Source organism: Rhinoraja longicauda, chromosome 4 (assembly GCF_053455715.1).
Source record: "Rhinoraja longicauda isolate Sanriku21f chromosome 4, sRhiLon1.1, whole genome shotgun sequence".
Classification (NCBI taxonomy): domain Eukaryota; kingdom Metazoa; phylum Chordata; class Chondrichthyes; order Rajiformes; family Arhynchobatidae; genus Rhinoraja; species Rhinoraja longicauda.
In genome coordinates this window covers 88,363,403-88,377,014 of record NC_135956.1, presented here as the reverse complement: position 1 = coordinate 88,377,014, position 13,612 = coordinate 88,363,403, and the positions used below count along the sequence as shown (strand labels likewise).

The following is a 13,612-nucleotide window of genomic DNA, read 5'->3' as shown; positions in this document are numbered from 1 at the left end:
CGGGGATCGCTGGTCGGCGCGGACCCGGTGGGCCGAAGGGCCTGTTTCCGCGCTGTACCTCTAAACTAAAAATAACTAAATAATACAGTGTTAGGGCAGTTCACTAAAGTGAACTGTTTACAAACAGCACCTTTTCTTGTGTTGGAAAATAACTGCAGATGCTGGTGCAAATCGAAGGTATCACAAAAGACGGGAGTAACTCAGCGGGTCAGGGAGCATCTCAGGAGAGAAGGAATGGGTGACGTTTCGTTGTCGAGACCCTTCTTCAGACTGATGTCAGGGGAGGGGGCGAGACAAAGATAGGATGTAGTCGGAGACAGGAAGACTAGTGGGAGAACTGGGAAGGGGGAGAGGGAAGAGAGGGACAGAGGAGCTATCTAAAGTTAGAGAAGAAATGCCCTAACTGGTGACATTATGCTTCGGGTAGAAACAAGGATCTCCAGATGCTGGTTTACCAAAAAGAGACACAAAGTGTTGAAGTAACTCAGCGGGTCAGGCAGCATCTCTGCAGAAAGTGGCTTGGATCCCATTTTGGGTCAGGAACGTCATCTATCCATGTTCTCCAGAGATGCTGCTTGACTCACTGAGTTACTCCAGCACTTTGTGTCTTTTTTTATGCTTCGGGTGTTGGGAACAGTATAATGAATTAATCAAGTCCGGCCTACATGTCTCAGCAACAATAGTCCCACCTGCTCGCATTTGGTCCATATCCCTCCAAACCTGTCCAATCCATGTACCTGTCTAACTGTTTCTTAAATGTTGGGATAGTCCCTGCTTCAACTACCTCCTCTGGCAGCTTGTTCCATACACCCACCACCCTCTGAGTGAAAAAGTTACCCCTCAGATTCCTATTAAATCTTTTCCCCTTCACCTTGAACCTATGTCCTCTGGTCCTCGATTCCCCAACTCTGGGCATGAGATTCTGTGCGTCTACCCGATCTATTCCTCTCATGATTTTATACAGGAGCTCTGACCAAAGAAACTTTCACGCGATAGCTAGCAGCCCAGGCAGGGCTGCGAAGGGTAAAGCCTTTGAAAGTGATTGGTACCAAAAGCAAAGCACGTCATATAAAAGAACTGCCGAATAATTGTACGTCAATCAATGTCAGACACAAATGATAATGTATAATATAAAACTGTATGACAACCTTTCACTGCTGATAAGTAACCTCGTAGCTCTTTCTGTAATCGACCACCTTCAGCCTGAAACAAAGCAAAAGCAGCATGTGAAAACAGTACTGATATTTTACAGCAATATCCACCCTTCACTGTTGAAACACATAGTGACCGAGTATTGTTTAAATAAATTCGATTGCCTGCTCACCCCATGTCCCATGACACTGAAAATCTCCCAACTAATTCACAGGGCTAGGCACAAAATGCTGGACCACCCTCTCCTCCCGCCTTCCCTTCCCCCCCCCCTCCCCTCCCCCCCACCCCCCCAATTCAATGTGATCATGGCTGATCATTCTCAATCAGTACCCCGTTCCTGCCTTCTCCCCATACCCCCTGACTCCGCTATCCTTAAGAGCTCTATCTAGCTCTCTCTTGAAAGCATCCAGAGAACTGGCCTCCACTGCCTTCTGAGGCAGAGAAATCCACAGATTCACAACTCTCTGACTGAAAAAGTTTTTCCTCATCTCCGTTCTAAATGGCTACCCCTTATTCTTAAACTGTGGCCCCTGGTTCTGGACTTCCCCCAACATTGGGAACATGTTTCCTGCCTCTAACGAGTCCAACCCCTTAATAATCTTATATGTTTCAATAAGATCCCCTCTCATCCTTGTGTTAAGATGAGAGGGGAATGATTTAGCAGGAAGGGGGGGGGGGGGGCAACTTTTAACACAGAGGGTGGTACATTTATGGATCAAGCTGCCCAGAGGAAGTAGTTAATACAGGTACAATATCCCACTTTAAAGGACATTTGGCCGTGTTGATGTCTTGAAAAGGTCCAGCGGGGATATTGATCAAGGGGTTGGACACGCTAGAGGCAGGAAACATGTTCCCAATGTTGGGGGAGTCCAGAACCAGGGGCCACAGTTTAAGAATAAGGGGTAGGCGTCTATGGAGTAAGGAGTCTATGACTCTCTGAGCCCTGGTGGTAGAAGGAGTTCATTACAAACGTCAAATCTTTATCGAGTTACCTCCTGCTTCTTGAAGTTTTGTACGAATCCTTCAAACTGCTCATCGATTGTCTCGTCTGCTTTTCCAAGCTTCTGCAGCACCTGAAAAGCAAGTAAATACTTAGTAAATTCAGTTGGCATTGGAACATGCTGAACAATGTTGGGTAAAATAGTTTTAAAATTGACGCTTGAATATTTCTTCATTCTAAAAGCAATTATTAATATTAATCTTAGACGAAGTCAAACACTCCCCAGTTGCATGTCAGTACTGAAGTAACCTATTTTAAATACGTGTTGTGTAGGAAAATAACTGCAGATGCTGGTACAAATCGAAGGTATCACAAAATGCTGGAGTAACTTAGCGGGCCAGGCAGCATCTCTGGAGAGAAGGAATGGATGACGTTTCGGGTCGAGACCCTTCTTCAGACTGATGTCAGGGGGGCGGGACAAGGGAAGGATATAGGTGGAGACAGGAAGGCAGTGGGAGAACTGGGAAGGGGAGGGGAAGATATATATATATATATATATATATATATATATAGAAACATAGATAGAAAATAGGTGCAGGAGGAGGTCATTCGGCCCTTCGAGCCAGCACCGCCATTCATTGTGATCATGGCTGATCGTCCCCAATCAATAACCCGTGCCTGCCTTCTCCCCATATCCCTTGATTCCACTAGCCCCTGCAGCTCTATCTAACTCTCTCCTAAATCCATCCAGTGATTTGGCTTCCACTGCCCTCTGTGGCAGAGAATTCCACAAATTCACAACTCTCTCTGGGTGAAAAAGTTTTTTCTCACCTCAGTTTTAAATGGCCTCCCCTTTATTCTAAGACTGTGGCCCCTGGTTCTGGACTCCCCCAACATTGGGAACATCTTTCCTGCATCTTTTCTTAGTCCTGCCCCCCCCCCCCCCCCCCGACATCAGTCTGAAGAAGGGTCACGACCCGAAACGTCACCCATTCCTTCTCTCCAGAGATGCTGCCTAACCTGCTGAGTTACTCCAGCATTTTGTGACACCTATCTTAAATACATTGTTTAGTTTTAGTTTAATTTAGTTTTGTTTATTGTCACGAGTGGCGAGGTGCAGTGAAAAGCTTTTATTGCGTGCCAACCAGTCAGCGGAAAGACAGCACGTGGTTACAATCGAGCCATCTACTGTGTGTAGATACATGATAAGGGAATAACGTTTGGTGCAAGAGGAAGCCAGCAAGCTGGCTTAAGAATTTTGTAAGTTTCTATAAGATCCCTCCTCAATCTTCTATCCTTAAGAGCTCTATCTAGCTCTCTCTTGAAAGCATCCAGAGAATTGGCCTCCACTGCCTTCTGAGGCAGAGAATTCCACAGATTTACAACTCTCTGACTGAATGGGTGACGTTTCGGGTCGAGACTCTTCTTCAGATCATTCTCAATTGGTAATAAGGAGTTGATATCGCGGGCATTGATAAGAAAGGACATAAAGATAATAGGGATGAATAAACTTGCCTCAACTGATCAGAAAGTAGGTTCATATCAATGGAAAATGAAATAATAAGGGGATAAAACCATGACGTTCACAACTGTAGCAATATTGTTTGGATTAGTATCAATATTTAAAAAAGGAGTCAGTAACAAAGGGAATATATTCATTATGAGACCCTTTCATTTTCACACAGCCAAAACAAACCAAATTGGCAAAAAAATAATTGTAACACAGTCAAAGAATGCTTTTGGACAATTATGGAAGGTCTTAAGTGATAGGAGCAGAATTAAGCCATTCGGCCCATCAAGTTTACTCCACCATTCAATCATGGCTGGTCTATCTTTCTCTTTAAACCCCATTCTCCCCTTAACCCCTGACACCCGTAACAATCAAGAATCTATCTGCCTTAACAATATCCACTGACTTGGCCTCAACAGCCTTCTGTGGCAATGATTTCCACAGATTCACCACCCTCTGACTAAAGAAATTCCTCCTCATCTCCCGTGCTAAAGGGACGTCCTTTAATTCTGAGGCCTCTGGTCCTAGACTCTCCCACTAGTGGAAACATCCTCTCCACATCCACTCTATCCAGGCCGCTCACTATTCACAAAGCAATATACCATGGAACCAAAATAACCAGTCATTGACATTAGTAAAGGCCCCGATGCTGTAGGCCCCGATGCTGTAGGCCCCGACGCTGTAGGCCCCGACACTGTAGGCCCCGACACTGTAGGCCCGGACAGTGTAGGCCCCAACATTGTAGGCCCCAATGCTATAGGTCCTGACAGTTTAGTTCCCGACACTCTAGGTTTCCGAAATTTTAGCTCCGGACAGTGTTGGTCCGAAGGCCCGGGCGCCGCCGATCAGAGGTTGCGTAACAACCCGCCTCCCGGCCCGGGCGGCCGCCATTGGTGGAGCGGGAGCACGTGGCCGCCGGCTGGGTGAGGTCACGTGGGTCGCGGGGACGGTAACGTCACCCTGTCCCGTATTTGGGAGTGAGGAAGTTGGCAACCCCTAATCATTAGAGTCATAGAGCATTGCAACAGGCCCTTCGGCCCGACGCATACATGCCCACCAGCATGCCCCACCTGAGCTAGTCCCATTTGCCCACATTTGACCCATATCCTCCAAATCATTACCAAACCATGTTGTCATTGTAACTGCCTCAACTATTCCTCTGGCAGCTCATTTCATATAGGCCCGTAGGTTCAGAAGTCATAGGAGAAGAATTGGGCCATTCGGCTCATCCAGTCTACTCCGCTATTCAATTATGGCTGATCTATCTTTCCCTTTCATTTCCAGTCTCCTGCCTTCTCCCCTTTCACACCCTTACTGACCAAATGCCTGTCAATCTCCGCTTTAAAAACACACAGTGACTTTGCCTCCCCAGCCGTTGGTGCCAATGAATTCCACAGATTCACCACCCTCTGGCTAAAGGAATTCCTCCTCATCTCCTTCTTAAAGGCACGTCATTGTGTGCAGAGGCCATGCCCTCTAATTCTCGACTCCCCTGCTGGTGGAAACATCCTCTCCACATCCACTATATCCAGGCCTTCCCCTGTCCAGTACGTTTCAACGTGTTCCCTTCTCATCCTTCCAATCTCCAGTGGTAACAGGGCCCAGTGCCGTCAAACACACATCAGAATCAGAATAACCTTTATTGTCATCCAAAAAAACAAGTCTTTTGGACGAGATTCCATTACCCACAGTCCAACAATAAGAGCAATAAAAACAAGCAATAACACACACAATCACAAACCAACACAAAACAAAAAAAAAGAAACATCCATCACAGTGAGTCTCCTCCAGTCACCTCCTCACTGTGATGGAAGGCCAGAATGTCTTTTCTCTTCCCTGCCGTCTTCTCCCGCTGTTGAAGTTGCCACGCCGGGGCAATGGACCTGTACTGCACTTTATTCTCTGTGAGATCAGTGCCTTCCATCAATGTTTCCTCCCTCCTCTCCCCTTTCGATCCTGAAATTTGTCACACCGAAGGAAGCTGGCACATTCTTACCCAGGCCGGGCAAAAACAGAAACTTTCCAAGTTCTAGTTTAGTGTGCATTTACCTGATCTATTTTAGAAGGATGAGAGGATATCTTATCGAAACGTATAAGATTATTAAGGGGTTGGACACGTTAGAGGCAGGAAACATGTTCCCAATGTTGGGGGAGTCCAGAACAAGTTGCCACAGTTTAAGAATAAAGGGTAGGCCATTTAGAACTGAGATGAGGAAAAACTTTTTCAGTCAGAGAGTTGTGAATCTGTGGAATTCTCTGCCTCAGAAGGCAGTGGAGGCCAATTCTCTGAATGCATTCAAGAGAGAGCTAGATAGAGCTCTTAAGGATAGCGGAGTCAGGGGGTATGGGGAGAAGGCATGAACGGGGTACTGATTGAGAATAATCAGCCATGATCACATTGAATGGCGGTGCTGGCTCGAAGGGCCGAATGGCCTCCTCCTGCACCTATTGTCGATTGTCTATATCATCCTCATCCACCTGCCCTCCAAGGAATAAAGTCCTAGACGGCTTAACCTCTCCCGATAGATCAGACCCTTGAGTCCTGGCAACTTCCTTGTAAATCTTCTCTGCATACTTTCCAGCTTGACACATCTTTAACATGACCTCCCAACTCCGATACTCAATACTCCCTGTCACATAAATCAGTCTTTAACTAGTTCAAATTACTCCATATCATATTAAGAAATCAATGAACAGACTGAGTTCAACAAAATGTATGCGCTCCAAATGAATAACCTCTAGAGCACTGAAGGCTGCCTAAACTAATAGTTTTTTCAACTTATCTGTAAGACTGATAAAGGCCAATGAGCTGAAAGCCTCCCGATCCTGGGAAAAAATAATCTGTGTATTCCCTCCATCTATTGAGTTCGTGATTTTATAGACAATAGGTGCAGGAGGAGGTCATTCGGCCCTTCGAGCCAGCACCGCCATTCAATGTGATCATGGCTGATCATTCTCAATCAGTACCCCGTTCCTGCCTTCTCCCCATACCCCCTGATTCTGCTATCATTAAGAGCTCTATCTAACTCTCTCTTGAATGCATTCAGAGACTTGGCCACCACTGCCCTCTGAGGCAGTGAACTCCACAGATTGGCAACTCTCTGACTGAAAAAGTTTTGCCTCATCTCCGTTCTAAATGGCCTACCCCTTATTCTTAAACTGTGGCCCCTGGTTCTGGACTCCCCCAACATTGGGAACATGTTTCCTGCCTTAAACTGTGACCCCTGGTTCTGGACTCCCCCAACATTGGGAACATGTTTCCTGCCTTAAACTGTGGCCCCTGGTTCTGGACACCCCCAACAGGATGTAGTCGGAGACAGTAAGACCTCCCACTAGTCTTCCTGTCTCCAACTACGTTCTATTTCTGCCCCACCCACTCCCCTGACATCAGTCTGAAGAAGAGTCTCGACCCGAAACGTCACCCATTCCTTCTCTCCAGAGATGCCGCCTGACCCGCAGAGTTACTCCAGCATTTTGTGTCCACCCTCGATTTAAACCAGCGCCTGCAGTTCTTTCCTACACAAGATCAACTATAGGCATCTATAATAATAATAATAATAATAGTACGTTTCATTTGTCATATGTACGTTGGCACAGGGTCAATGGTACAATGAAATGTATTTGACAAGACAACGGGTCACCTCAGCAGTAATATTGCAAGGATAAATAAGATAAAAAATGAAATTAGTAAGGTAAAAAGACAATATTAAAAATAGGTAAAAAGACATTAAAAATAATCAACATATATGATGCGCTCGATCCGCATTGACCAAACTGATCTCCCGGTGGCTGAGCACTTCAACTCCCCCTCCCATTCCCAGTCTGACCTTTCTGTCATGGGCCTCCACCAGTGCCATAGTGAGTCCCATCGGAAATTGGAGGAATAGCACCTCATATTTCGCCTGGGCAGCTTGCAGCCCAGCGGTATGAACATCGACGTCTCCAACTTTAGATAGTTCCTCTATCCCTCTCTTCCCCTCCCCCTTCCCAGTTCTCCCTCTATCTTCCTGTCTCCACCTATGTCCTTCCTTTGTCCCGCCCCCCTGACTTCAGTCTGAAGAAGGGTCTCGACCCGAAACGTCACCCATTCCTTCTCTCCCGAGATGCTGCCTGACCTGCTGAGTTACTCCAGCATTTTGTGAATAAATACCTTCGATTTGCACCAGCATCTGCAGTTATTTTCTTATACTGTATGATGTGAAATGTGTTTATGAGTTCAGAAGCCTGATGGCCTGATGGTAGAAACTGTTCTTAAGTCTGGTGGTACGTGCAGCCATAATCCTGTATCGTCTGCCTGACGGTAACATGGAGAACAGCCTGCGTGCTGGGTGGCTGTGGTCCTTGATGATGCTGCGTGCCTTCCGCAGGCATCACCGGTAAAAAATGTCCTGAATGGCCGGGAGACAGTTGCCAGTGATGTGCTGTGCTCAGTACCATGGCGAAATACTGAAGAGCAAACATGAGAGGGCAATGCCAGCATTAATGGAAGGACATCTTCATAAGGTTCACCAGATTGATTCCTGGGACGGCAGGACTTTCATATGAAGAAAGACTAGATACACTAGGCTTGTACTCGCTGGAATTTAGAAGATTGAGGGGGGATCTTATAGAAACTTACAAAATTCTTAAGGGGTTGGACAGGCTAGATGCAGGAAGATTGTTCCCGATGTTGGGGAAGTCCAGAACAAGGGGTCACAGTTTAAGGATAAGGGGGAAGTCTTTTAGGACCGAGATGAGAGTTTCTTTTCACACAGAGAGTGGTGAATCTGCGGAATTCTCTGCCACAGAAGGTAGTTGGGGCCAGTTCATTGGCTATATTTAAGAGGGAGTTAGATGTGGCCCAATGGCCTACTCCTGCACCTATTTTCTATGTTTCTATGTTTCTAATCCACACAGATAAACCAACATAATCTACCGCACAATATCATAGGACCAGCATTTGGAACAAACATGCCACCTTCATCTTCTGTTTCTCACCCTTGAACGGGTGACGTTTCGGGTCGAGACCCTTCTTCAGACTGAGGAAGGGGCTCGACGCGAAATGTGACCCATTCCTTCTCTCCCGAGATGCTGCCTGACCCGCTGAGTTACTCCAGCATTTTGTGATACCTTCGATTGTTACCAGCATCCGCAGTTATTTTCCTACACTAGTCTTTGCTCATGGTTTATGGACCACCAGTCTTCACAGGTTCATCCAGCCGAGGGCACTGGTGAAGGGTGACGTGACTTTCAGGACAACAATGGCGGTCTGACAATTACAACTGTCTGCGCTGCGTTAATCCTTGCCTTTTATCCTTGGCTCCTTGGCCAAAGGATCGCCCCGCCCCACTGCTTGGGCGTCCTTGCCATTTTGCCTTTGTAAATAGCTTTCCTCTTTGATCAAGCTCGTTGGAACACATCCCAACACCGCAGTTGCAATAACAGCACCAGCTGGCACCTTGCCACGACCAGAAATGCTGCAGGAAAGAACTGCAGGAACAAGGTCAAGATGCAGGGACTGAGATGCACTGTAATCACATGAAATACAGTCAGACTGCATTCCACTGCTCCGACCTTGCACTTTCTACTTGCACGTGATGAGAGGACAATAGGCAATAGGTGCAGGAGGAGGCCATTCGGCCCTTCGAGCCAGCACCTCCATTCAACGTGATCATGGCTGATCATCCACAATCAGTACCTCGTTCCTGCCTTCTTCAGTCAGAGAGTTGTGAATCTGTGGAATTCTCTGCCTCAGAAGGCAGTGGAGGCCAATTCTCTGAAAGCATTCCTGCATCTAGCTTGTCCAGTCCTTTTATAATTTTATACGTCTCTATAAGATCCCCTCTCATCCTTCTAAACTCCAGTGAATACAAGCCCAGTCTTTTCAATCTTTCCTCTATTGACCGTTTAGGCAGATCATAATTAAAGTAAGAAATGTTGCTGTAGGAATAGAGATTTAAGAGTGTGGAGCGATTGTAATATGTGTTTGTAGATCTACTTCTGTGGCGAGCACGCAAACATTATATATTCGTGGGTATACACTGTATAATATACTTAGGGGTGACACTGAACAGTAAGGGGTGCCAACTAGAGCACTCCCAAATACTGGACAAGGTGACGTCACCGCCCCGTGCCCCACGTGACCTCACCCAGCCAGCGGCCAAGTGCTCCCGGCTCCACCAATGGCGGCCGCCCGGGCCGGGAGGTAGGTTGCTAGGCAACCTCCGTTAGGCGGCGCCCGGGCCTCCGGGCCTACACTGTCATGACCAACCTGCACTGTCCAGAAGGTAGACATAGATTTTGTAACCAGCATCTGCAGTTTTTTTTCCTACAGCGTCCGGGCCTACAGCGCCCCTCGGGCCTAATACGGGACAAGGGCGTCCACCGGGCCTAATACGGGTCAAGGGCGGTCCCGTACGCGACAAGCCAATTTAGCCCAAAATACAGGATGTCCCGGCTAATACGGGACAGTTGGCAACCCTACTGAGGATAGCAAAAGTTTTTTTAGGTACGTGAAGAGGAAAAAAATAGTCAAGGCAAATGTGGGTCCCTTGAAGACAGAAGCAGGGGAATTTATTATGGGGAACAAAGAAATGGCAGACGAGTTAAACCGTTACTTTGGATCTGTCTTCACTGAGGAAGATACACACAATCTCCCAAATGTTCTCGGGGCCGGAGAACCTAGGGTGATGGAGGAACTCCACATTAGGCAGGAAATGGTTTTGGGTAGACTGATGGGACTGAAGGCTGATAAATCCCCAGGGCCTGATGGTCTGCATCCCAGAGTACTTAAGGAGGTGGCTCTAGAAATAGTGGAAGCATTGGAGATCATTTTTCAATGTTCTATAGATTCAGGATCAGTTCCTGTGGATTGGAGAATAGCAAATGTTATCCCACTTTTTAAGAAAGGAGGGAGAGAGAAAACGGGTAATTATAGACCAGTTAGTCTGACATCAGTGGTGGGGAAGATGCTGGAGTCAATTATAAAAGACGAAATTGCTGAGCATTTGGATAGCAGTAACGGGATCATTCCGAGTCAGCATGGATTTACGAAGGGGAAATCATGCTTGACAAATCTACTGGAATTTTTTGAGGATGTAACTAGGAAAATTGACAAGGGAGAGTCAGTGGATGTGGTGTACCTCGACTTTCAGAAAGCCTTCGACAAGGTCCCACATAGGAGATTAGTGGGCAAAATTAGGGCACATGGTATTGGGGGTAGGGTACTGACATGGATAGAAAATTGGTTGACAGACAGAAAGCAAAGAGTGGGGATAAATGGGTCCCTTTCGGAATGGCAGGCAGTGACCAGTGGGGTACCGCAAGGTTCGGTGCTGGGACCCCAGCTATTTACGATATACATTAATGACTTAGACGAAGGGATTAAAAGTACCATTAGCAAATTTGCAGATGATACTAAGTTGGGGGGTAGTGTGAATTGTGAGGAAGATGCAATAAGGCTGCAGGGTGACTTGGACAGGTTGTGTGAGTGGGCGGATACATGGCAGATGCAGTTTAATGTAGATAAGTGTGAGGTTATTCACTTTGGAAGTAAGAATAGAAAGGCAGATTATTATCTGAATGGTGTCAAGTTAGGAGGAGGGGGAGTTCAACGAGATCTGGGTGTCCTAGTGCATCAGTCAATGAAAGGAAGCATGCAGGTTCAGCAGGCAGTGAAGAAAGCCAATGGAATGTTGGCCTTCGTAACAAGAGGAGTTGAGTATAGGAGCAAAGAGGTCCTTCTACAGTTGTACCGGGCCCTGGTGAGACCGCACCTGGAGTACTGTGTGCAGTTTTGGTCTCCAAATTTGAGGAAGGATATTCTTGCTATTGAGGGCATGCAGCGTAGGTTCACTAGGTTAATTCCCGGAATGGCGGGACTGTCGTATGTTGAAAGGCTGGAGCGATTGGGCTTGTATACACTGGAATTTAGAAGGATGAGGGGGGATCTTATTGAAACATATAAGATAATTAGGGGATTGGACACATTAGAGGCAGATAACATGTTCCCAATGTTGGGGGAGTCCAGAACAAGGGGCCACAGTTTGAGAATAAGGGGTAGGCCATTTAGAACGGAGATGAGGAAGAACTTTTTCAGTCAGAGGGTGGTGAAGGTGTGGAATTCTCTGCCTCAGAAGGCAGTGGAGGCCAGTTCGTTGGATGCTTTCAAGAGAGAGCTGGATAGAGCTCTTAAGGATAGCGGAGTGAGGGGGTATGGGGAGAAGGCAGGAACGGGGTACTGATTGAGAGTGATCAGCCATGATCGCATTGAATGGCGGTGCTGGCTCGAAGGGCTGAATGGCCTACTCCTGCACCTATTGTCTATTGTCTATTGTCTATTGTTAAAGAAAATGGATATCTCACCATTTCTGCCTTCTCCTATCTGCTGTCACCACAACTACAGAATTAATAAGCTACAAATCTCTCTGGTATTATCTATCTTTAATCACTTCATGTTAAGATTGCAGCAAACCTTCGAGGCATTCAATTAAGATTAATCACTTAGTTGATATCGAAAGCATGAATGAAATGAAGCTTTGTTGATAAACCGATGTTTAGACCTACTTTTGCAGGAGTTTTCACAGCGTAGTTTGATTCTTCCATGACTAGATTTCCACCAGCTCTTTACACTTTATATAAGAGACACTGAAAGCCAAAATCAATAGGCCTCAAACAGCAATCTCGAAATGCTTAACCCACATCTTGGTTTTTTTTGTTTTTTTTAAAGTTTCGAGATACAGCGTGGAAACAGGCCCTTCGGCCCACCGAGTCCGCGCCGACCAGCGATCCCCGCACACTAACACTATCCTACACACACTACGGACAATTTACACTTATACCAAGCCAATTAACCTGCAAACCTGTACTTCTTTGGAGCGTGGGAGCAAACCAAAGATCTCGGAGAAAACCCACGCAGGTCACGGGGAGAACGTACAAACTCCGTACAGATAAGCAGCCGCAGTCGGGATCGAACCCGGTACCTGGGGCTCTGGTGCTGTAAGGCAGCAACTCTACCGCTGTGCCACCATGTCACTCTGTTGAGTATAATGCTCAAGAAGGGTGCACCTCGTGATTAGACAATAGACAATAGACAATAGGCGCAGGAGGAGGCCATTCGGCCCTTCGAGCCAGCACCGCCATTCAATGTGATCATGGCTGATCATTCTCAATCAGTACCCCGTTCCTGCCTTCTCCCCGTACCCCCTGACTCCGCTATCCTTAAGAGCTCTATCCAGCTCTCTCTTGAATGCATTCAGAGAATTGGCCTCCACTGCCTTCTGAGGCAGAGAATTCCACAGATTCACAACTCTCGGACTGAAAAAGTTTTTCACAGTAACATATTAAACCTACTGGCTCAATATATCTGACAACGTGCTGTGAGGAGTACCAGTTAAAGGTGACACCACTGCTTTAAACCAAGTCAAGTCAAGTCAAGTTTATTTGTCACGTACACATACATGATGTGCAGTGAAATGAAAGTGACAATGCCTGAGGATTGTGCACAAAAAGAATTACAGTTACAGCATATAAATTATAGTTAATACAGAGAAGACAAAATGTATTCCCTGGAGTTATAAAAGTTAACAGTCCTGATGGCCTGTGGGAAGAAACTCCGTCTCATCCTCTCCGTTTTCACAGCGTGCCAGCGGAGGCGTTTGCCTGACCGTAGCAACTGGAACAGTCCGTTGCTGGGGAGGTAGGGGTTCCCCATAATGTTGCTGGCTCTGGATCTGCACCTCCTGATGTATAGGTCCTGCAGGGGGGCGAGTGTAGTTCCCATGGTGCGTTCTGTCGAACACACTACTCTCTGCAGGGCCATCCTGTCCTGGGCAGAGCTGTTCCCAAACCAGACTGTGATGTTGCCGGACAGGATGCTCTCTACAGCCCCAGAGTAGAAGCAATGAAGGATCCTCAGAGACACTCTGAATTTCCTCAGCTGTCTAAGGTGGTAAAGGCGCTAAGATCGTAGGGCATTGGAGGAGATTTGTAGGCCATTCGACCCATTGAGTATGCTCTGATATTCAATCACG

At 46.7% G+C, this 13,612-nt stretch overlaps 1 protein-coding gene across 1 annotated transcript in view; it reads right to left on the bottom strand.

Moving 5' to 3' along the window:
- LOC144593039 (amphiphysin-like) overlaps positions 1-13,612 on the bottom strand; it is a 149,851-nt gene that overhangs the window by 132,766 nt on the left and 3,473 nt on the right. The window contains exons 2-3 of the mRNA XM_078398452.1: positions 2,145-2,225; positions 1,149-1,203 (exon numbers count right to left, since the gene is read on the bottom strand). Coding sequence (XP_078254578.1) covers positions 1,149-1,203; positions 2,145-2,225 — 136 coding nt within the window. The remainder of the gene's footprint in view (positions 1-1,148; positions 1,204-2,144; positions 2,226-13,612) is intronic.